The sequence below is a fragment of the Macaca thibetana genome, chromosome 4 (assembly GCF_024542745.1).
Source record: "Macaca thibetana thibetana isolate TM-01 chromosome 4, ASM2454274v1, whole genome shotgun sequence".
Lineage (NCBI taxonomy): Eukaryota > Metazoa > Chordata > Mammalia > Primates > Cercopithecidae > Macaca > Macaca thibetana.
This window is the reverse complement of record NC_065581.1, coordinates 122887962-122914004: the sequence shown is the minus strand read 5'-3', so window position 1 is coordinate 122914004 and position 26043 is coordinate 122887962. Positions and strand designations below refer to the sequence as shown.

Genomic DNA, 26043 nt, shown 5'->3' with positions numbered 1-26043 from the left:
AAAAAATCGGTGAGCTCAAAGACCAGCTATTTGAAAATACACAGTCAGAGGAGGGAAAAAAGAGAATGAAAATGACTGGCTACAAGATATAGATATCTACCTCAGAAGACCAAATCTAAGAGCCATTGATGTTCAAGAGGGAGCTGAATGAGAGGTAGAAAGCTTATTCAAAGAAATAATAACTGAAAACTTTTCAAAACTTGAGAAAGACATAAATATCCAGGTACAGGAAGGTCTTTTAACACCGAACAGATTCAACCCCCAAATAAGACTACCTAAAGGCATGTAGTAATCAAATGCTAAAGGCCAAGGACAAAGAGAAGGTCTTTAAAACAGCAAAAGATAAGAAGCAAATAGCATATAAAGGAGCTCCAAGTCATCTGGCAACAGCCTTCTCAACAGGCCAGGAGGGATTGGAACAACATTTTCAAAAAAAAACTGTCATCTAAGAATATCGTATCCAGCAAAATCGTCACTCAAATATGAAGGAGAGACACAGTCTTTCCTAAACTCAAAAGCGGACCCATCTTGCAAGAAAAGCTAAGGGGAGTTCTTCAGTCTGAAAGAAAACACTAATGTGCAGAAGAAAACATTTCAAGGTATAAAATCCACTGGTAGAATTAATACTTTGTATAGAATTTTTTAGTATGGAGCAATTTTATAATACAGAGAATAGAGCAGTTAGGCAAAAGAAAGAAAGTTCATCCAAATTGAAAAGGAAGAAAACAAATTAGCCTTGCTCACAGATGACATGATCTTATGCCTATAAAAACCTGAATACTCCACCAAAAAACTGTTGGAACTGATAAATTTAGTGAAGTTACAGGATACAGAATCAACATACAAAAATCAGTAGCATTTATAAACACCAACAGGAGATAATCTGAAAAACAAATTAAGAAAGCAATCCCATTTACCACAGCTACAAAAAATATAAAATACCTGGGAATTGATCTAACTAAAGAAGTGAGATAGCTATGTAAGAAAAACTATATAAAATTCTGATGAATGTAATAGAAGTGGACACATAAAAAATGTAAAGATACTCCATGCTTATGGATTAGAAGAATTAATATTATTAAAATGACAATGCTACCCAAAGCAATCTACAGATTCCGTGCAGTCCCTATCAAAATGCCAATGACATTCTTCACAGAATGACATTTCACCAAAAAATAAGAACCCTAAGATTTAAATAGAATGATAAAAGACCCTGAATAGCAAAAGCAGAACTGAGCAAAAAGAGCAAAGCTAAAGACATCACACACTGTCTGATTTCAAAATTTACTACAAAGCTATGATAATCAAAACAACATGGTACTGACATAAAACCATACACATGGAGCAGTGGAACAGAACAGAGAATCCTGATATACATTTATGCATTTACAACCAACTCATTTTTGACAAAGGTGCCAAGAACCTACAATGGGGGAAGAACAATCTTTTCAATAAATAGTGCTGGGAAAACTGGATAACTGTATGCAAAAGAATGGAAGTAGACCCCTATCTCTCATGATACACAAAAATCAAATCAAAATGAATTAAAGACTTACATCTGAAACTTCAAATCTAAGACCTATGAAACTAATACAAGAAAACATTAGAGAAATGCTCCAGGACATTGGCCTATGCAAAGATTTTTTTGTGGAAGACCTCGAAAGCATAGGCAAATAAAGCAGAAATGGCCAAATGGGATTAGATCCAGCTAAAATGTTTCAGCATGGCAAAGGAAGAAACCAACAAAGTGAAAAGACAACTCATGGAATGGGAGAAAATATTCACAATCCATCTATCTGACAAGGGATTAATAACCAGAATATATAAGTAGCTCAGACAACTCAATAGCAAAAAACAAATAATACAATTTAAAAATGGACAAAAGATCTAACATTTCATATATGAAATGTCAAGTATATGAAAAAATGCTCAGCATCACTAATCGTCAGAGAAATACAAATCAAAATCACATTGCAATATCATTTTACCTTAGTTAAAATGGCTCATACCAAAAGACAGGCATAGAGAACAGTGCAGAGATTTCTCAAATAACTAAAAATAGAAGTACCATATGATTCAACAATTCCAAAAGAAAATCCAAAAGAGAGGAAATCAATATGCTGCAAGAAATCTACACTCTCATGTTTATTGCAGCACTATTCACAGTAGCCAAAAACAGAATCAACCTAAATGACAATCAGTGGATGAATGAATAAAGAAAATGTGGTATATATACACAGTGGAATATTATTCAACCAAAAAAAAAAAGAATTATATTTTTGCAGCAACATGGATAGAACTACAGGTCATCATTTTAAATAAAATAAGCCAAGCCCAGAAAGACACATATCATATGTTCTCACTCACATGTGGGAGCAAAAAAAGGTGGATCTCATGAAAATAGAGAGTAGATTGGTGGTTACCAAAGGCCAGGAAGGAAAGGGGGAAGGCGTGGAGGATGAAAATGGAAAAAAAAGAATGTATGTGTTTTTATTACCACTGAAATGTATGCTTTGAAATTGTAAAGATGGCAAATTATATATGATTACTTTACCTTAATAAAAATAAGTTTAAGAAGTAAAATGCAAAACTATAAAACCTCTAAAAGATAGCAAAGAGAAAATCCAGACGATCTTGGACTGAGCAATGACTTTTTAAATGCATGATCCATAAAAGAAAGAAATGATAAGGCAGATTTCATTAAGATTAAAATTTTCTGCCCTTCTAAAGATGCTGTGAAGAAAATAAAAAGACAAGCCACAGACTGAGAGAAAACATTGCAAAAGGCTTATCTGATTAAGGACTGTTAACAAAATATACATAGAACTCCTATAAAACAGTAACACAGACAACCCTCTTTTAAAATTAGCAAAAGACCTTTACAGTCACCTCACCAAAGAGGATATACAAATGGAAAGCAGACATATGAGAAGATACTTCACCGCATATATCATCAGGGAAATGCAAATTAAAACAATGAGATACCACTACACACCTGTTAGAATGGCCAAAATGTACAACATTGACAACACCAAATGCTGGTGACGATGTGGAACCACAGAAACTCTCATTCATTGCTGGTGGGAATGCAAAACGATACAGCCACTTTAATAGTTTGGCAGTTTCTTACATAACTAAATGTATTTACTTTAGGATCCTGCAGTTGTGTCCTTGGTATTTATTTACCTGAATGAGTTTAAAACATATATTCACATGAAAACCTGCAAGCAAAGGTTTATAGCAGCTCTGTTTATAATTGCCAAAACATGGATGGAACCAAGATTATCTTTCTGTAGGTGAATGGATAAATAAACTGCAGTACATCTAGACAATGGGACATTATTCAGTGCTAGAAGGAAATGAGCTATCAAGCTATGAAAAGACATGGAGGAAACTTAAATGCATATTACAAAGTGAAAGGAACCAATTTTAAAAAGCTATATACTGTATAATTTCAAGTGTGTGACATTCTGAAGAAGGCAAACAATAGAGGAGGTAGAAGATCAGCAGTTGCCAAGAGTTAGGGGGAGAGGGAGGGATGAATAAGTGGATCACAGAGAAGTTTTAGGGCAGTGAATCTGTTTTGCATGACACTGTGTATTAGTCTGTTCTCATACTGCTATAAAGAACTACCTGAGACTGGGTAATTTGTGAAGAATAGAGGTTTAAGATTCACAGTTACACAGGCTTAACAGTAAGCATGACTGGGAGGCCTCAGGAAACTTAAATCATGGCGAAAGGTGAAGGAGAAGCAGGCATCTTCCTCACATGGCAGCAGGAGACAGGGAAGGGGGAAGTGCCACACACTTTTAAACCATCAGATCTCATGAGACCTCACTATCACAAGAACAGCAAGGGGGACATCCACCCCCATGATCCAGTTACCTCTCACCAGGCCTCTTCTTCAGTTCAACATGAGGTTTGGGCAGGGACACAAGTCCAAATCATATCATTTTGTTCCTGGCTCCTCCCAAATCTCATGCCCTTCTCATATTGCAAAATACAAGTATCTCTTCTCAATAGTGCACCAGTCTTAACTTGTTTCAGCATTAACTCAAACGTGTATAGTCCAGACTCTCACCTGAGACAAGGTAAGTCCTTTCCACCTATGAGCCTGTAAAATCAAAAGCAAGTTAGTTACTTCCAAGATACAGTGAGGATGCAGGCATTGGGTAAATGCTCCCATTCCTAATGGGAGAAATTGGCCAAAACAAAGGGGGTACAGGCACCAGGCAAGTCTGAAACCGACCAGGACAGTCATTCAATTGTAAAGCTCCAAAATAATCTCCTTTGACTCCGTGTCTCACATGCAGGTCATGCCAATGCAAGGGGTGGGCTCCCAAGGCCTTGGGCAGCTCCACCCCTGTGGCTGTGCAGGGTACAGCCCCCTTGGCTGCTTTCACAGGCTGGTGTTGAGTGTCTGTGGCTTTTCCAGGTGCATGATGTAAGCTGTCAGTAGGTCTACCATTCTGGGATCTAGAGGACGGTGGCCCTCTTCTCACAGCTCCACTAGGCAGTGCCCCAGAGGAGATGCTGCATGGGGGCTCCAACCCCACATTTATTGTCTGCACTCCTCTGATAGAAGTGCTCCATGAGTGCTCCACCAGTGCCGCACACTTTTGCCTGAACATCCAGGCATTTCCATACATTCTTTGAAATCTAGGCGGAGGTTCTCAAACCTCTGCTCTTGCCTTCTGCACACCTATAGGGCCAACACCATGTGGATGCCACCAAGGCTTGGGGCTTGTACCCTCTAAAACCATGGCCCAAGCCACACCTTGGCCCCTTTTAGCCATGGCTGGAGCTGGACCAGCTGGGGTGCCATGTCCCAGGGCTGCACAGAGCAGCTGGCCCTGTATCTGGCTCATGAAACCATTTTTTCTTTCTAGGTCTCCAAGCCTGTGATGGCAGGGTCTGCCGTGATGGTCTGTGAAATGCCCTAGAGACATTTTCCCCCACTGTCTTGGCTGTTAACATTTGGCCCCTCTTTACTTATGCACATTTGGGTGATAGGCTTATATTTTGCCCCAGAAAATAGGTTTTTCTTTTGTACCACATAGTCAGGCTGCAAATTTTCCAAACTTTTATGCTCTGCTTTTTAAATATAAGTTCCAGTTTTGGATAATCTCTTTGTTCATGCATATGAGCGTATACTTTTAGAAACAGCCAGGTCACCTCTTGAATGCTTTGCTGCTTAGAAATTTCTTCTGCCAGATACCCTAAATCATCTCTCTCAATTCCAAAGTTCCACAGATCTCTAGGGCAGGGGCAAAATGCCTCCAGCCTCTTGGCTAAAGCGTAGCAAAAATGACCTTCCTCCAGTTCCCAGTAAGTTCCTCGTCTCCATCTGAGACCACCTGAGGCTGGATGGACTTCATTGTCCATATCATTATCAGCATTTTGGTCAGAATCATTCAACAAGTCTCTAGGAAGTTTCAAACTTCCCCACATCTTCCTGTCTTCTTCTGAGCCTTCCACACTGTTCCAGCCTCTGCCTGTTACCCAGTTCCAACGTTGCTTCTACATTTTCAGGTATCTTTATAGCAGTGCCTCACTCCCTGTACCAATTTTCTGTATCAGTCTGTTTTCACAGTGCTATAAAGAAGTACCTGAGACTGGGTAGTTTATGAAGAAAAGAGATTTAATTGGCTCACAGTTCCACAGGCTGCACAGGAAGCATGACTGGGAGGCCTCAGGAAACTTACAGTCATGTGGAAGGCGAAGGGGAAGCAGGCACCTTCTTCACATGGCAATAGGAGAATGAAGGGGGAGGTGCCACACACTTTTAAACCATTGGATTTCATGAGAACTCACTGTCACAAGAACAGCAAGGGGGACATCCACCCCCATGATCCACTCACCTCCTACCAGGCCTTTCCTCCTATTCAACAGGAGATTTGAGTGGGGACACAAATCCAAACCATATTACACTATAACAATAGATATATGTCATTATAAATTTGTCCAAACTCATGGAATGCACAACATCAAGAGTAAACCCTAACATGGACTCTGGGTAATACTGATGGATCAATGCAGGTTCATCAATTGTGACAAATGTGCTACTCAAGTTGGGGAGTTTAATAATGGAGGAAGCTATGCATGGTGGGGAAGAGAAGATAAGGGAAATCTCTGTACCTTCCTCCCAACTTTTCTGTGAACTTAAAACTGCTCTAAAAAATAAAGTGTTTTTTAAAAAATAGTGCATTTATAACCACTGTCACTACCATTACCACCACTTCTAGTACTTCTTATATCCCTTTTCTGCTACATATTTCTCCTTCGTGCTTAGTACTTAATCACCTTTTAATGCATATATGTGTGATATTAATGGATATTAAATATATTGTAATGAATTTGTGGCTGACTCTGGAGAGTGGGATTGCATAGGTAGGTATTTGAAGCACAGTGTTTACATTTTTACTTTTACGTCTCTGAATAGTATTAGAGTGTTAATGACAACTTACCTCATAAGGTTTTTTGAGCATTGGCTGGGCGTGGTGGCTCACACCTGTAATCCCAGCACTTTGGGAGGCCGAGGCGGGCAGATCACAAGGTCAGGAGATCGAGATCTTCCTGGCTAACACGGTGAAACCTCCTGTCTACTAAAAAAAAAAAATACAAAAAACATTAGCCAGGTATGGTGGCGGGCGCCTGTACTCCCAGCTACTCGGGAGACTGAGGCAGGAGAATGGTGTGAACCCAGGAGGTGGAGCTTGCAGTGAGCCGAGATTGCACCACTGCACTCCAGCCTGGGTGACAGAGCGAAACTCTTGTCTCAAAAAAAAAAACAAAAAAAAAAGGTTTTTGAGCATTAAGTGATATAATATCTGAATAGTATTTAGCACAGCCCTTGACATAATGAAATTCTGCCTGTATGCATTACTACTGTCGTTGGAATTGTTAAGTGACATCTCTTAGCAATGCCTGTGTGTATGAAGGTTCTGTCTGTGTCCTATGCGTTCCATCCAAGTCAAAGGATAATAGAGTATACCAGAATGAGATTATCCAAGGCCCTTGACATAAGAATTTCTAGAACTATCTGGTAAAATTGGAAAGAGCCTCATTAGACTCATTTTGGAGATTATTTACAAGTGTTCTATCCTCTCTTATGACGTTAGATATATCAACTTTGGAAATGGATGCTTATGTTAACTGGGCACGCAGTGTTTTCTCTTCACACCAAGTGATGTTATCTTTGATCCAGTGCGGACCCAGGCTCTCTTTGCCACTGTAGTAGAGAATTTAACTGATAGTTCTAGCTCTCTTCTGCCTGATCTTGTCCTGACCTCTGAAGAGATGAAGCCCTCTTATATATAGATGGTCCTGTCTGCAACTCATATGGAACTTATAAGCTAAGATTTCAGAAGAGAGATATATTAGGCAACCCCTCTAATCTTTGAAACATCTTTTAGGTCCACTTGCACACACTGTGGTTCTGATTATGGCCTCTAGTAAATGTTAATGATAGAAAAAACAGCTTTTATTTTGGTGCATTAAGCTTATATTGACCATTTTGAGCATAAAATCAGGTAAACTGAAATTTAACACTTGTTCTCTTTCTGAAATGTGTTTACTCATATATTTTTTGTTTGTTGAGTTTTTAAATGCTAATTTTAAAGACTCATAATTAGGTGACATTTTTACTCAGTTTAAGAATTCAATTCATATTTTATTAATGAATTGTAGACTACTATATTTTTAAAATAAAGGAGAGCCTATGTGTTACAAAATAGCAAGTAACATGGTTTTTTAGCTTATATTTTTCATTGTTGAAAATAAATCTAATATCTTTATGTCTATAAATTACATTTTGGATCTAAATCTATACACTGGTTGTTATTTAGTTCTTGTATTTTATATATGAGTTATAATTAGTTATGCATGTCTGTGAACTTTATATATTTTGTATCTAATTATATTTTTCTGTTAATATATTTTCATTCACGTTTTATAAATATTGAAATTATTTCACAAAAATACAGTATTTGTGTTTTAAAATAATTTAATCCTTAGTAGATAAGTTTATAAAACAAAAATAGTAACAGAGATCTTGCCATTATACACATTTTACCTTATTAATAAGTGATACGTCAGCCAAACAGTGCTAAAGCTAATGCTGTAGAAATAAGATTAATCTGACCATTGCGGCCCTCTTTCAGCACATCCAGTAAATTCTGGATGGATGCCCTGTATATTTAAAAGAGTGCCCCAAGAGAGGAGAGACTTAAAGCACAAAAAGTAGCATTAAAGTAAACTCAATTTTCAACGATGTTTCCTCACCTAGATAGCATATGTAGGGTAAATATATTTTGAAAAACCATTAAAGAATCTGGTAGGTATTTTTCAAGATCAGAAATATGAACTGGAGCATACCTGACTAAATTGTAAACAGAACTGCAGGATAGCTGATGTTTACGTTTAATGGGCAACAAACGCCAAGTCAGTAACCTCTGTTAAAATTGGAATCGGTAATCCCTGATTCACCACAGTGAAGGCCAAATTTTATGTAATCTTATATACTACTAGTTCAACAAATATTTGAAGACTTACTATAGCACCCTACACTAGTAAATATATGTGTATTTTAAAATCTGCAGTTTAATTAATGTTTCATTCTATATGAACTTAGTTTTAAAATAGGCTAAATAATTTAAAATACAACTTTTTCATATTCATGCAGTGAAGTTACTGAGTACCTAGAGATGCCTGGCACTGTGCTGAAAACTATAGCATATATTGTTTCAGTACTCTTTTTTGAAAATTTTAGAAAGTAATAATTTGGATCAGAATATTGTATCAGCTTGCCTGGAGTTGCTACCTACTTTGAAATCTTTGATATATAAAATATATACATATGGCAAAATTAAAAGCAACTAAATGAAGTCATTCTATTTATCAGTACAGTCTTGCACTTATTTCAAACAGAATTGAAATATGTTATCTGCTTGTTATATTCTATGCCTCCCAGCCTTCTGATTAGTACTCCTTAGAATTCTTATAAAAATTTCCAAAGAAAATGGTGGTTATTTCAAAAGACAAGATATAATGTCCATTTTTAATTTTGTCTTTAGAAGTATATATTCAAGGAAATTTGTATCTTAGATTAAATGAAATGTTTTTAATTTTTTGTTACTGAAATTGTTTAGTTGGGCCCTACATATTAATCATACGTATAACTAGAAAACTTGCTAAGAATAAATTTTGGAGAAATAATATGTAATGGTTGTTTACATGTTTAATTGCATATTTCAGTGCTATAAAATTTAAGAAACCTTAAGAGATTTTTACATAGATGGCACAAAAATGTAAAATATTTTCATGCTTAAAATAAGCTAGGCAACCTGGTTTTCTTTACATGAAGTTTGTTATTCACTTTTTTTTATTGAAGGTGATATTTATATTCCAGCTCAAATGAGGGTTGAATTGGTTTAGTCTGTGTGTATTGTTCCATGAAGAGAAAGGCTAAGTGATTCTAGCATAGACACCAAAGCTACTATCCTTGTTTGTCCTTGTTGCTTCTTGAAGGAAAATCTTGTTCATCTAAGTTATTACATATTGATGTGTCTATGGTTTATATTAGTAATAAAAAGACAATTGAAAAGAATGAAGAAAATGTATCAAAGTTCTTATGAGATTTACTAAAACTACTGTTTTTACATAGCCTTAAATATATTTTTTAATCTTAAACATAAGCATTTGCCCAACCTTACAGAACACTTTTTATATTCTTATAAATATCTTAATTGTTTTTTTTCTTCTAGGGGATATTCGTCTAACCCCAGAGGACTTTGCTAGAGCTCAGAAGTACTGCAAATATGCTGGCAGTGCTCTGCAGTATGAAGATGTAAGTACTGCTGTACAGAATCTACAAAAGGCGCTCAAGTTACTGACGACAGGCAGAGAATGAAGCCTTTGTATAACAGACCCATGTATTTTTGGCATGAGGAACTAACAGTCCATTACTCTATCTTCAGCCTATCAGGATCACAGTTTTAAGGAAGACATGGTTTCATTTAATATGACAATGAAATCTGTGTGTATCAGATTTTTATTGAAGCATTCAGCAGCAGCCTCAACCAGTTTTCGTTGTCCATTTAGTAGATTCAGTCATCTCTGAGTATATAGGGCTGATGTCAGCAAGACCCTAAAAATTCTCATTGAACCCCGCTTCAACAAATGAAAACACATCTATAAAATGTATACTGGGAATAACCTTTGTATTTACATACATTAGGGGAATTTTTTAAAATCTGTAATGTTTGGACAAACAGATGATATTACTTTGCTATAAAATTATAAATGTAACTTTTAATAAAGATTGCCAGAATATTCTAAATTAGAAATTATGTTTTTGTTTACCTCAAGACATAAAACAAATATGAACATTCTAAACTGGTGGATTAATCTGAAAAGACATTCAGTTCAAATTTTAATTTATTCTCATGTTAAATATAACTCCATTAAAAGTTTAATATTTCATGGGAGAAAATATGATAAGGTAAAGAGGTAGAATCACTTTCAGACTTAAGAATAATGTTGATTCCCCAACTGCTTTACCTTATTTATTAAAGCATAAGATGAATTGGTATTTGCTTCATAGGCAGTTTGACTGCATGTATTAGAGAATGAAAAGAAGGTATTTGCCTGGAAACTTGGTGCTCTAAATTAAGGTACTCCTCTGCTGCTGTAGAATGGATTCCACACAGTGGATAGCTATGGATGATTCAGAATATTATGTTTAGATTCCCATTTGTTAAGTTTATAAGTTTTGTGGGGAATTATGAACTTGCTGTGTACCACCTGCATTTGTACTGTGTGAAAAATAAATACAAGGATTCGTTTAGCTAATTCAACTTACTACAAAGACAAATGTCTGTTTTTATTTGCCTGCTAGAATTGTCTTTTTTTAAAGTCATTTTTATTTATAGGAATATGGGTGTTTCTATAGGAAGAAACAGGTTTTTTGTTGTTGCTGTTTTTAAAGATAAATTTGACAAAGTTACCTGAAATTTATCTGGTCCATTTTATTCATGCTACTAAGATGGAAATCTTTAAACACAAGGGTGAGCAAGCTTTGGCCCATGGATTGGCCACCTGTTAATGTAAATAAAGTTTCTTTGAAACAAGCCTATACTCACTCATTTATGTTTTGTCTGTGGTTGCTTCACAACTGCAGAGTTGTATGGCTTGCAAGTCTGAAAACATTTACTGTTTGGCCCTCTAAGAAAAAGTTAGACACCTAGTCTAATGGCCTGTTTGGGAAAAAAACGCATCACTAACTCATAATCATTTATATCCATTATTTTCTGCATAAATGTAATGCTATTGTACAAGGTTTGGTAGAATAAATATTCAGACTGACTATTCTAAATTATCACAAAAATATCCCCAAAAAACATGCCTCCTAAAAAACATTTTCCTATCTTTTACAAGATGTATGAACATTTGTAGGGTTCCACATTTGCATCTAGAAATCCAGTGCTCTTCAGAATGTTACTAGATCGCCAGGATGACCTTTAGCATTATATGATGTTCAGCAAATTTTAATTTAAACTTTGGTATGTCTGTACACTAAAAAGTAAACCCATCACCTCCCATTTCATACCGTACCTTTTGGTTCCCAGTTGGGAGAGCACATGGAGGGAAGGAGATGATATAGAAACTATGGAGTCCGCTGATAGTGGGCTGCATGGTGTGACAGAGCCCTTCTCTGTGAAATGGAAATGACACCACTAGCCATCTCAGTAGTCATGAGAATTAAAAGAGATGCAGTACCCGAAGTGCTTAGCACCTTCGTAGCATTTCATAAATGTTTAGTGTCAATACTAATGCTCTAGTAATGTAAATTGTTAATTTATTTCCCAAGTATCAGGAAATCCCAGTTGTCTATGTGGCCCAGTGCTTAAAAATGCCTTCTTGCATGAGGGGATTGAACTATACAATGTTTGTTAACTTTGTATTTGTATTTTTTCCTATAAAATGTTACAGTAAAATTAGGAGATGTGTTCTGATGTAACAATAGGATGAGCAATTTTCATTTATTCCTTCAATATATATTTACTGAATAGCTACTATGTGCCTGGTATTGTTCTTTGCAAGCAGAAACAGCAGGAAAAAAAAAGTCCCTCCGTCACAGAGTTTAACATTCTAAAAGGGAGGAAATAGATAATAAAATATACAGTACATTTCATCAGTGGCTCTCCGAGTGTGATTGGAAATACAAATCTTGGGCCCCACCTGTCCTACCCAATCAGAAACTCTAGGAATGGGTCCCAGCCTTCTGAGTTTTAAGAGACACTTAAGGTGGTCCCTAAAGTTTGAGTGGTTTAGTTCTACCCAAATCAGAAATATTGCAAGTCTGAGAACAGATTCTCCTGAAACTGGTTCTCAAAGATGTGGTGTCTGAATGACCGGCATCAGCATCACCTGCGAACTTGCTAGAAAGTTCTGGGGACCACACTATGGGAACTTCTGTATTAAATAGTGATAAATGCTATGGAGGAAACATTGAGGACAGGATAGGAGATGTTTAGGTGTGTACAGACATACGCATATTTCAATAGGATAGCCAGCGTAGACCTCCCCGAGGTAACATTTGAGCAAAGAAGGAAAAGAGTAGTTAGGCAGATACATACATAGAGGAAGAGCATTCCCAACAGGTAGACAGAAATCAGGTCAGAGGGTATAAGTGGGAGAAAAGCTGGTGAGGGAGCTAAAAGCTTAGGATCATACAGCTTTTTTGTTAGGGCCTTGACTGGAAAGGTTTTCAGCAGAAGCGTAGCCTGATGTGACTTGACTTTTCAAATAATCATATTGGCTCCTATGTTGAGAATAGACCGTAAGGAGGGTGGTAAGTAAGGAAGGAAGCTGGGAGACCAGTTAAAAGAGTATTAACAACAGGCCGGGGGCGGTGGTTCGCACCTGCAATCCTAGCACTTTGGGAGCCGAGGCAGGCGGATCACCTGAGGGCAGGAGTTTGAGACCAGCATGGCCAACATGGGGAAACCCCGTCTCTAGTAAATATATATGAATATATATTCATTAATATATAAATGTATGTATATAAAAATAATATATATTAGCCTGGCATGGTGGCACGCACCTGTAATCCCAGCTACTCAAGAGGCTGAGGCAGAAGAATCACTTGAACCCAGGAGGCGGAGGTTGCAGTGAGCAGAGATGGCGCCACTGCACTCCAGCCTGGACGATAGAGCGAGACTCCTTCTCAGAAAAAAAAAGTATTACAATAATCAAGGTGAGATGTTACGATGTCTTAGTCCAGGAGTAGCCTTGGGGGTAATAAAATGGGATTGGTTTCTGGCAGCTTTTTTTTTAAGTAGAGTCACAGGATTTCTGTAAACTGGATATGAGGTATGAACATAAGAGAAGGAGTAAAGGTTGACTCCAGATTTTTCACCTGAATGCCTGCAAGGAATAAGTAATCACGTACTGCAGTAGGGAAAGTTGTGGAATTCCTCTCACAGTTAGATTGAAGTGCAATGTTTCCAAGTTGTTGTGACCATTCCAAGTGAAACTGATAACAGTGTTTTGTCAATGTGGCAGAGGGAGAAGAAAAAATAAGGTTCTGTTGACAATGATTGCCACAGATACCTCACCAAATCACTGCTGAATGGAGCTGCAAGCCAAGAATAGTTCCCACGGTTCACATGGCCGAGGAAGTTTACTGACATCAGGACTACATCAAGAAAAAGACTCCAGTTATGGGTCTTGAAAATTAATATCCTCATATGTTTGTAGAATTTATATATGACTTGTAATTCTAGAAATGTGAGAATTCTAGGTATACATTAAAAGGTTATATGCTGTCTTTTCTAAAGAAACGCCCTAATAGCAGCATTGTACAAATATCAAATATTTTCAACTCTCAAAGAATAATAGCTAATGGAGTTGATGGGTTTTGGTTATCGGCACTGCTTCCTCTCTTCACCCATTTCTTTCTTTCTTTTGTTTTCTTTTTTTTTTTTCTTTAACTTGACTCATTTTGGAACATTTGGATCAGATCTTCTAGTTTGGCCCATAAACAAAGCTTCATCAGTAGAAAAGTTAAGACATCCTTCATATGAGAAGTATCCTTCCCTGGTTGGTTGTAGTCGTTGAAGTCTATGTGGAATTCTAAGACTGCAGGCTTGTTCATTGGAGTATACTTAAGTAGGACCAATTCTAAGTAAGCACTACTTCAATAATAATCATAATAGCTAACATTTCAGTGTTTACTAAATGTCAGATACTATTCTAAGTATTTTGCATATATTAATTCATTTAATATTGCCAGTGGTCCTGAGAGGTAGGCTTTATTTCTGTTTTAAGATGAGGAAAGTGAGCCACAGAGTAACAAATTTGCCTAAGGTAACACAGCTAATACTTCTAAGCTCAGACTGCCTGTTTCAGATCATAAGAAGTATCATCCATATAAGTAAGTCACCTGTTACATTATGAGTACAATGAGACGTTATGAGTTCCACATTATCAAGGTCGTTGGACAGTTCCTTTTATTAGTGAGAGGTGTTAGCAGCTAAATTTTTCTATTATCTGGGCCATATGTTCCAATTGACAGTGAGTGCTAGGCAGTTAACACAGGGTATGAACTTGAAAATCTGATTGCACCCTCAATATCTGGAATATACACTGGTCTATGACCTGAAATTGTCTGGTCTGCAGCAGTCCAAGGGAATAATAAGCAGGGTTTGAGTAATGCTACAATGGAGTCATAGGTCATTTTGGAGAAGCTGTTCCACATCATTAGGGAGTCTGGGTTTCCCAGATGTGCCTGTTTTATCCTTTTTATTTTAAATAACATCACTGTCTTTCCTAACTAAAAATTCTTCATCTTCAGGAAATAAGATTAAGATACGGACTGAAAATATAAAATTAGCAATAATGTTTATTATTAGATATTTCCTCAATTAAATTTCTCCCTGAAAGTTAGGCAAAAGCCCCTGTTTCTTACTTCATATATCAAGTTTGCAGGGAAAGACATATATTCCATGAATATAACTTAATGGAGAACTGGCTTCAGAATTCTGCAACATTGGGAAGTCTTATCAAATATTAAGTCATTCATATGTTCAAAAATATTCATATTTATTGAGCATCTACCATCAAATATTTAATATGATAACACCATACTGGAGATTATATACGAGATACAATAATTCTTCCTAAAGAAAGTCAGGGAAAGCTTCACAGATAAGGTTGAGCTGAAGGTTTGGCAGGCGGGGAAGCAAGGAGAAGTAAGCAGAGAGAAAAGCACAAGCAACGCCATGGAGGAAAAAAATGTGGGCAATTCAGGTAACTCAAGTAATTTAGTGTTGCTATGCATGTGGCCTATGGGGGCCAGAAGTGTAAATGTGTTATGGCTGGGGCGGGGGGGTGGGGGGCGAATGTGTTATGACTAAATTGTATCCCTTCAAAATTCACATTTTGAAGCACTGATCTCCAGTGTGACTGTGTTCAGAGATAGGTCCTAAAGGGAGTCAATTAAGGTTACAAGAGATCAGAAAGGTGAGGCCCTAATCCTAAAGGTCTGCTGTCCTTATAGGAAGAGGAAGAGCCACCGGAGCTGGCTCATTCTGTACGTGTACAGAGAAGAGGCCATGTGAGGACATGGAGAGGCTCGAATATGCTCTTAATCCTATCAGTTTCCTGCTTTAATTCATCCCGTGGAATTGTTTTGTCTTTTCGACCCCTCAGCTATATTATTTATATTGTGATATAGGGGATAATCAGAGTCCCCTGAGAAGGAACAAGGACATTGGCTTGTCTATTGTGCTATGCTTATATACTTTCTGTATATAACGCTTTCTGTAGAAAACCAGTAATACCCCAGAAACAACAGTAACTTGGCAAAATTACTATTTACCACTTCACTTTTTATATCACGTATGTTAAACTTTATTTATTTACATGTGTCTCCCTCATTAGATGCCACGTTCCTTGATATTTTATACATTTGTGAATTCCTGGTAATTCACATGTAGCCTGATACATTATAAGTATTCTGAACTGGTGAAATAAATATATGAATGGGCAAAAAATACATATGCTAAAATGATCAAATAAAGGTTATGTTCAGAAACCTCTGTTCTGTTATATGGTAGTGTGATTTAAGATTATAATAATTGCATCAAAATGTTCTGAAATCACTTGTTAATCTTACTTATTCAAAACATCCAGTCCGTGCCACCCATCAAGTCTCGATTCTTAATTCAAATGCGTGGTTCTTTTTCTTTTGACCCCATGAAGCATGACGTCAGGTATGCTCAGGACATTCTTAGAATCTACACTAATAACATCCTAGTCACAGACATACATGATATTTGTTAGCAGCTTATATGTTCTTGGTCTGTCTATACTCTGACAGAGATTAATATATTCAAGCTCAATGGAATGAAGAAGTAGCAAGGTGTATCTTAAAAACAAGGAAAAAATATTTAGACCACAGTGAAAATGGAAAATATTTACAATGTCTGAGGAAATTGTAAGTGGAAGGTTATTTCTCCAGATGAAGGGTAAGTGGAATTTTAAAATGAAAGCCACCGTTGACATATGAACATTTTGGGAAAGTCAGAACTCATTTGATTTTTTTTCCTCAATATTTAATCTTTTCTTCTGTCTACTGGTTCAAAGATAAAAAACTGAAACAAAGGTGTGAAGATGATAAAACCATAGGCACAGGACACTGCCATTCAGAGGGGTCTGTTCTGAATCAGGAAGCTGGTGTTCTGGTATACTCATTGTGGCAATCTGTTATTTCTACCAGAAAATCGGCCCTTCTGAACCTCCTGTGAGCTTTAGTTTTCCCACAAAAACCATGAGCAGGCAAAACTAGATTTCTATCTTGTTTTGAAGATCTGAAATTCAAGTCTCTGAATAATACTTAGACTTCTGCAAGCAAAATTTGGGATTAGGTCTGTGGCCCTTGAAACGCCCTCATTTTAACTAGACATAACATGTTTTTAAAACTTAAATCTTGACAGTCATCCTATTCTGTGAGTAAATATCCCCTGAACATCTTCTGTTAATATACCAAGAATTCAGTAAACAAATCCCTTTGAACTAAGTTAAATGAAAGACCATAGTAGCAAAAGAACTGCTGTTCCTTTGGGCAGGGAATATTCTTCTGCCAGTGTAAAGACTGTCAATGAGCACAAACCTGAAGAAGGTTTAAGAGCAAAGAGCATTACCAAGGATAAACAGTCATTTCATAATGATAAAGTGTCTCAGTCAAGAGGATATAACAATCTTAAAGGTTTATGTGCCTACCCACAGAGGTTTATAATAGGTGAAGCAAAAGCTAATACAACTTCAAGGAGAAAAATAGATTTTGACACCCTCTCAATAATTGCTGGAACCATTAAAAAATATGACTAGTGCCTTGGATCCAAAATAAATTGGCCCTTATGACCCTGAATGACACGGTGTTTTTTTTTCTCTTCAGTGAACTCTTTTTGGGGGTGGCTCCTATATAGAATGGTATGAAAATGATTCACTGATGTTTTTCTCCTGAATGGAGATTTTATTTCTACGCTGATGAAGATTGCAAACAACATGTTTGCCTTTTTTGGTCCTGAATTTAAAAGGAAACACAAGATGTGTTTAGTTATTTACAAACGAGTATATATTCTTGTTGATCCTTTTTTCAGTACTGTGTTGAGATACTGTTTGTAAGTATCCCCCTATAAGTATTTCCAAATGTATGCCAACCAAGCAGCTTAGAAGAATTTATTCCAAGTTCCTATAGCAAAAACTCTGAGATGAATTTATTATTTTCTGGTACCGTTTATGAGAAAAGTCTCAGCTTTGAAGGTACAATAGCATACAGAATACTGTTAAATAGTACATTCGTATATGTCTCTGTATGATATATATCAGATATACACATATGCATCACTAACCCCTCTGAAAATATTGTTTTAATTGTGTGGAACAAAAAGCAAAGTAAATCAGAAAATAACTTATTTTCTAATCTCATCTGCCAATGTTGGAGATGGCTTTTTGTTCCTGTCATACGAGGTAGTTATGTCTCCACAAAATCACTGCAAATGATTGAACCATTTCTGATGAATGATCTTTGACCTACTGCATAGACACAGTAGATATTCAATTAATATCAATTCAACACACTTTGGTTAAGTGCAAAGCACTGAGAACATAAAGTTTTCATTGGAGGTGTCTGCCACTCAGGAGCTTAATGTCTATTTAGGGACACAGATGTGCACAAACATAATTGAAGGCATAGTTTAAATGCCAAAAAGAAGATACATTAATGCATTGCTATTGAAACTTAATTTTTTTTTCAAACTGTGGTAACTGCATCACTACATTTCACTGGGATGACAGCATTTGAGTTGCACGTTACAGAATGAGTAGAATTTCAATAGGTAAAGTGAGATGAGTAATTAAGGTAAGAGGAGGCATAAGAGGAAAAATATGATTGTGGGAAAGTAAGTAACTTGTGTCAATAGCAGCGAAATGGCCATGTTAGTCCTAAGGAGAGGCTGTTTAGTTTATATATCTATTCAATATATCAATGAATATATTTTTGAAACAAATTACTCCTTGTTTGCATGTTTTACTAATTTGAATTTTAAAGTTTAGCCTACTGCCTTGTCTTAGTCCATTCAGGCTACAACAAAATACCTTAGACTGGGTAATTTATAAACAATACAAATGTACTGCTTACAGTTCTGGAGACTGGGAAGTACAAAATCAAGGCACCAGCAGATTCGGTATCTGGTGAGCGCTCTCTGCTTTATAGACGGTGCCTTCTTGCTGTGTCCCCACATGGCAGAAGGGGTAAACAAGCTCACTCCGGCCTCTTTTATAAGGGCACTAATCCATTCACGAAGGCTCTGCCCTCATGACATAAGCACTTCCCAGAAGTCCCTGCCTCTTTTTTTTCTTCTTCAACTGTTACTTTAAGTTCAGGGGTACATGAACAAGATGTTCAGATTTGTTACATAGGTGAAAATGTGCCATGGTGGTTTGCTGCCCAGATCATCCCATCACGTAGATATTAAGCCCAGCATCCATTAGCTATTCTTCCTGATGCTCTCTCTATCCCCAGCCTTCCACCATCAGCAGGCCCTAGTGTGTGTTGTCCCCTGCCCCCAATATGTCCATGTGTTCTCATCATTTGTTTCCCACTTATAAGTGAGAACATGTGGTGTTTGGTTTTCTGTTCCTGCATTAGTTTGCTCAGGATAACAGCTTCCAGCTCCATCCTTGTCCCTACAAAGGACATGATAGTGTTCTTTTTATGGCTGCATAGTATTCCATGGTGTATATGTACTATGCTTTCTTTATCCAGTCTATCATTGATGGGCATTTGAGTTGATTCCATGTATTTGCTGTTGCGAATAGTGCTGCAGTGAACATATGCATCCATGTATCTTTATAATAGAATGATTTATATTACTTTTGATATAGACCCAGTAATGGCATTCCTGGGTCAAATGGTATTTCTGGTTCTAGGTCTTTGAGGAATCAACATACTGTCTTCCACAATGGTTGAACTAATTTACACTCCCACTAACAGTGTAAAAGTGTTCCTTTTTCTCCACAGCCTTGTCAGAATCTGTTATTTGTTGACTTTATAATAATTGCCATTCTGACTGGCATTAGATGGTATCTCATTGTGGCTTTGCTTTGCATTTCTCTAATGATCAGTGGTGGTGACCTTTTTTTCATATGTTTGTTGGCCACATGTATGTCTTATTTTGAGAAGTGTCCTGTTCATGTCCTTTGCCCACTTTTAAAGGAGGTTGTCTGGTTTTTCTTGGAAATCTGTTTAAGTTCCTTGTAAACTCTGGATATTAGACCTTTGTCCAATAGGTAGAGTGCAAAAATTTTCTCCTATTCTGTAGGTTGTCTGTTCACTCTTTTACTGTGCAGAAACTCTTTAGTTTAATTAGATACCATTTGTCAATTTTTCCTTTTGTTGTAATTGCTTTTGGTGTTTTTGTCATGAAATCTTTGCCTGCACTTATGTCCTGAATGGTATTTCCTGGGTTTTCTTCTAGGGTTTTTATAGTTTTGGGTTTTACCTTTAAGTCTTTAATCCATCTTGAGTTGATTTTTGTATGGTGTAACAAAGGAGTCCAGTTTCAATTTTCTGCATGTGACTAGCCAGCACTTCCAGCATCATTTAGTAAAAAGGGAATCCTCTCTCCATTGCTTGTTTTTGTCAACTTTATTGAAGATCAGATGGTTGTAGGAGTGCGGTCTTATTTCTCAGTTCTCTATCCCATTCCATTGGTCTCTGTGTCTGTTCTTGTACCAGTACCATGCTGTTTTGGTCACTGTAGCCTTGTAGTAGAGTTTGAAGTCATGTACTATGATGCCTCCAGCTTTGTTCTTTTCGCTTAGGATTGTCTTGGCTATTCAGACTCTTTTTTTGCTTCCATATAATTTTAAAATAGTTTTTTCTAATTCTGCGAAGAATGTCAATGGCAGCTTAATGTGAATAGCATTGAATCTATAAATTACTTTGGGCAGTATGGCCATTTTCACCATATTGATTCTTCCTATGCATGAGCAAAAAACATTTCTCCATTTGTTTTTGTCCTTGCTGATTTCTTTGAGCAGCGGTTTGTAGTTCACTCTAAAGAGGTCCTTTATGTCCCTTGTTGGCTGTACTCCTAGGTATTTTATTCTTTTTGTAGCAATTGTGAATGGGAGTTCATTCATGATTTGGTCTCTGCTTGCCTGTTTTTGGTGTATAGGAATGCTACTAATTTTTGCACATTGATTTTTTTTTTATAATACTTTAAGTTCTAAGGTACATGTGCACAACGTGCAGGTTTGTTACATAGGTATACACCTGCCATGTAGATTTGCTGCACGCATCAACTCATCACTTACATTAGGTATTTCTCCCAATGCTATCCTGCCCCCTACTCCTGCCCTCTGATAGGCCCCAGTGTGTGATGTTCCCTGCCCTTTGTCCATATGTTCTTGTTGTTCAACTCCCACCTATGAGTGAGAACATATGGTGTTTGGTTTTCTGTCCTTGTGATACTTTGCTTAGAATGATGGTTTCCAGCTTCATCCATGTCCCTGCAAAGGACATGAACTCATAGTTTTTTAAGGTTGCATAGTATTCCACAGTGTATATGTACCACATTTTCTTAATCCAGTCTATCATTGATGTACATTTGGTTGGTTCCAAGTCTTTTGCTATTGTGAATAGTGCTGCAATAAACATACGTGTGCATGTGTCTTTATAGTAGCATGATTTATAATTCTTTGGGTAAATACCCAGTAATGGGATTGCTGGGTCAAATGGTATTTCTAGTTCTAGATCCCTGAGGAATCATCACGCTGTCTTCCACAACGGTTGAATTAATTTACAATCCCACCAACAGTGTAAAAGCATTCCTATTTCTCCACTTTCTTTCCAGCATCTGATATTTCCTGACTTTTTAAATAATCGCCATTGTAAATAGCATGAGATGGTATCTCATTGTGGTTTTTATTGGCATTTCTCTGATGACAAGTGATGATGAGCATTTTTTCATGTGTCTGTTGGCTTGATAAATGTCTTCTTTTGCAAAGTGTCTGTTTATATCCTTTGCCCACTTTTTGATGGGGTTATATGTTTTTTTCTTGTGAATTTAAGTTATTTGTAGATTCTGGATATTAGCCCTTTGTCAGATGGGTAGATTGCAAAGATTTTCTCCCATTCTGTAGGTTGCCTGTTCACTATGATGATAGTTTCTTTTGCTGTGCAGAAGCTCTTTAGTTTAGTTAGATCCCATTTGTCTATTTGGGTTTTTGTTGCCATTGCTTTTGGTGTTTTAGTCATGAAGTCTTTGCCCATGCCTATGTCCTGAATGGTATTGCCTAGGTTTTCTTCTAGGGTTTTTCTGGTGTTAGGTCTTACATTTAAGTCTTTAATCCATCTTGAGTTAATTTTTGTATATGGTGTAAGGAAGGGATCCAGTTTCAGCTTTCTCCATATGGCTAGCCAGTTTTCCTAGCACCATTTATTAAATAGGGAATCCTTTCCCCATTGTTTGTTTTTATCAGGATGGTCAAAGATCAGGTGGTTGTAGATTTGTGGTGTTATTTCTGAGGCCTCTGTTCTGTTCCATTGGTCTATATACCTGTTTTGGTATCAGTATCATCCTGTTTTGGCTATTGTAGGCTTGTAGTATAGTTTGAAGTCAGGTAGTGTGATGCCTCCAGCTTTGTTCTTTTTGCTTATAATTGTCTTGGCTATGCGGGCTCTTTTTTGGTTCCCTATGAACTTTAAAGTTGTTTTTTCCAATTTTGTGAAGGAAGTCAGTGATAGCTTGATGGGGATAGCATTGAATGTATAAATTACCTTGGGCAGTATGGCCATTTTCATGATGTTGATTCTTCCTATCCATGAGCATGAAATGTTCTTCCATTTGTCTGTGTCCTCATTTATTTCATTGAGCAGTGGTTTGTAGTTCTCTTTGATGAGGTCCTTCACATCCCTTATAAGTTGGATTCCTAGGTATTTTATTCTCTTTGTAGTAATTGTGAATGGGAGCTCACTCATGATTTGGCTCTCTGTTTGTCTATTATTGGTGTATAGGAATGCTTGTAATTTTTGCACATTGATTTTGTATCCTGAGACTTTGCTGAAGTTTCTTATCAGCTTAAGGAGATTTTGGGCTGAGACGATGGGGTTTTCTAAATATACAATCATGTCATCTGCCAACAGAGACAATTTGACTTATTTTCCTAATTGAATACCTTTAATCTCGTGCCTGATTGCCCTAGCCAGAACTTCCAACACTATGTTGAATAGGAGTGGTGAGAGAGGGCATCCTTGTCTTGTGCTGGTTTTCGTAGAGATGGTTTTTTTGTTTGTTTGTTTGTTTGTTTGTTTGTTTTTTGAGACGGAGTCTCGCTCTGTCACCCAGGCTGGAGTGCAGTGGCCGGACCTCAGCTCACTGCAAGCTCTGCCTCCCGGATTTACGCCATTCTCCTGCCTCAGCCTCTCGAGTAGCTGGGACTACAGGTGTCCGCCACCGCACCCGGCTAGTTTTTTTGTATTTTTTTTAGTAGAGACGAGGTTTCACCATGTTAGCCAGGATGGTCTCGATCTCCTGACCTCGTGATCCGCCCATCTCGGCCTCCCAAAGTGCTGGGATTACAGGCCTGACAAAAACAAGCAATGGGGAAAGGATTCCCTATTTAATAAATGGTGCTGGGAAAACTGGCTAGCCATATGTAGAAAGCTGAAACTGTATCCCTTCCTTACACCATATACAAAAATTAACTCAAGATGGATTAAAGACTTAAATGTAAGACCTAACACCAGAAAAACCCTAGGAGAAATCCTAGGCAATACCATTCAGGACATAGGCATGGGCAAAGACTTCATGACTAAAACACCAAAAGCAATGGCAACAAAAGCTGAAATAGACAAATGGGATCTAATTAAACTAAAGAGCTTCTGCACAGCAAAAGAAACTACCATCAGAGTGAACAGGCAACCTATAGAATGGGAGAAAATCTTTGCAATCTACCCATCTGACAAAGGGCTAATATCCAGACTCTACAAAGAACTGAAAGAAATTTACAAGAAAAAAAAACAAATAATCCCATCAAAAAGTGGGCAAAGGACATAAACAGACACTTCTCAAAAGAAGACATCTGTACAACCAACAGACATATGAAAAAATACTCATTATCACTGGTCATCAGAGAAATGCCAATAAAAACCACAATGAGATACCATCTCACACCAGTTAGAATGGTGATCATTAAAAAGTCAGGAAACATCATATGCTGGAGAGGATGTGGAGAAATAGGAATGCTTTTACACTGTTGGTGGGAGTATAAGTTAGTTCAACCATTGTGGAAGACAGTGTGGCGATTCCTCAAGGATATAGAACTAGAAATACCATTTGACCCAGCAATCCCATTACTGGGTATATACCCAAAGGATTATAAATCATGCTACTATAGAGACACGTGCACACGTATGTTTATTGCGGCACTATTCACAATAGCAAAAGACTTGGAACTAACCCAAATGTCCATCAATGATAGACTGGATTAAGTGTGTATGTGGCACATATACACCATGGAACACTATGCAGCTATTTAAAGTATGAGTTCATGTCCTTTGTAGGGAGATGAAGCTGGAAACCATCATTCTAAGCAAAGTATCACAAGGACAGAAAAACAACCACCATATGTTCTCACTCATAGGTGGGAGGTGAACGAGAACACACGGACACAGGGTGGGGAACATCACACACTGGGGCCTGTCAGGGGATTGGGGAGTGGGGGAAGGATATCATTAGGAGCAATACTTAATGTAAGTGATGAGTTGATGGGTGCAGCAAACCAACGTGGCACATGTATACCTATGTAACAAACCTGCACGTTGTGCACATGTACCGCAGAACTTAAAGTAAAAAAAAAAAAAAAAAAGAAGAAGCAGCTTTTGGGCTAAGACAGTGGGGTTTTCTAGATATAGGACCATGTCATCTGCAAACAAAGATAATTTGACTTCCTCACTTTCTATTTGAATATGCTTTATTTCTTTCTCTTGCCTAATTGTCCTGACCAGAACTTTCATTACTTTGTTGAATAGGAGTGGTGACAGAGGACATCCTTGTCTTAAGCCAGTTTTCAAGGGGAATAGTTTCAGCTTTTTCCCATTCAGTATGATATTGGCTGTGGGTTTGTCATATATAGCTCTTATTATTTTGATTTGTTTTCCTTCAATACCTACTTTATTGAGAGTTTTAACATGAAGGGATGCTGGATTTTATTGAAGGCTCTTTCTGCATCTATCAAGATCATCATATAGTTTTTGTCTTCACTTCTGTTTATGTGATGAATTACATTTATTGGTTTGTGTACATTGAACCAACCTTGCGTCCCAGGGATAAAGCCAACTTGATTGTGGTGAACAAACTTTTAGATGTGCTGCTAGATTCAGCTTGCCAGTATTTGGACAAGGATTTTTGCATTGATGTTCATCAAAGATATTGGCCTGAAGTTTTCTTTTTTTGTCATATTTCTGCCAGGTTTTGGTACCAGGATGAGGCTGGCATCATAGAATGAATTATTGAAAAGTCCCTCCTTTTCAATTTTTTGCTTAGAGGATCACTGGTGATTATTGCTGCCATGGTCTGTGCTGTGAATATTTAGGGTAAATCATGAAAATACTACAGTGCTTGTTAGAAAGCTGTGGAAAAGTTCACAATATGCTTTCATTTAAAAAGTTTCCAAGGCCTTCACCACCTAATCCTGCTTTGATCTAGATGTAAAACTGTTTAACTAGGACTGGAGACAGAGTATCACTCCAAATGAGTCTTGACAAGAAGGAGCACATATTATTAGAGGCGTGTTTAATTTAGTCACAATTTACCTTCTCAGGAAAGTCTTAGTGTTTAGGCATTTAAATTCCTATACTACTTGGGGAATGTATTAGTCAGGGTTCTCTAGAGGGACAGAACTAATAGGATAGATAGATAGATATAAAGGGGAGTTCATTAAGTATTAACTCACATGATCACAAGGTTCCACAATAGGCCATCTGCAAGCTTAAGGAGCAAGGAGAGCCAGTCCGAGTCTCAAAAGTGAAGAACTTGGAGTCCCATGTTCGAGGGCAGGAAGCATCCAGCATGGGAGAAAGATGTAGGCTGGGAGGCTAGGCCAGTCTCTCCTTTTCCCTTTTTTCTGCCTACTTTATATTCACTGGCAGCAGATTAGATGGTGCCCACCCAATTAAGGGTGGGTCTGCCTTTCCCAGACCACTGACTCAAATGTTAATCTCCTTCGGCAATGCCCTCACAGACACCCCCAGGACCAATACTTTGTATCCTTCAATCCAATCAAATTGACACTCAGTATTAACCATCACAGGGAAGATGAATAATCCTGGAAACTTGAATTCAGTACTAATGAAGTATAAAAAGCTTTAGTAATATTGATGAAGGTGATCTAAACTCTTTGATTCACAAACTTTTAAAGACAGAAGGGACCTCGAAGATGATATTATCCAGTCCTTCCATTTTACAAAGG

General features: G+C 37.3%; 1 protein-coding gene across 1 annotated transcript in view; it reads left to right on the top strand.

The window, feature by feature from the left end:
- The window catches only part of VTA1 (vesicle trafficking 1), a 726169-nt gene extending 715309 nt beyond the window's left edge, over positions 1–10860 (top strand). Inside the window, exon 9 of the mRNA XM_050787412.1 lies at positions 9765–10860. Coding sequence (XP_050643369.1) covers positions 9765–9910 — 146 coding nt within the window. The 3' untranslated portion in view covers positions 9911–10860. The remainder of the gene's footprint in view (positions 1–9764) is intronic.
- Positions 10861–26043: the final 15183 nt, after the last annotated feature.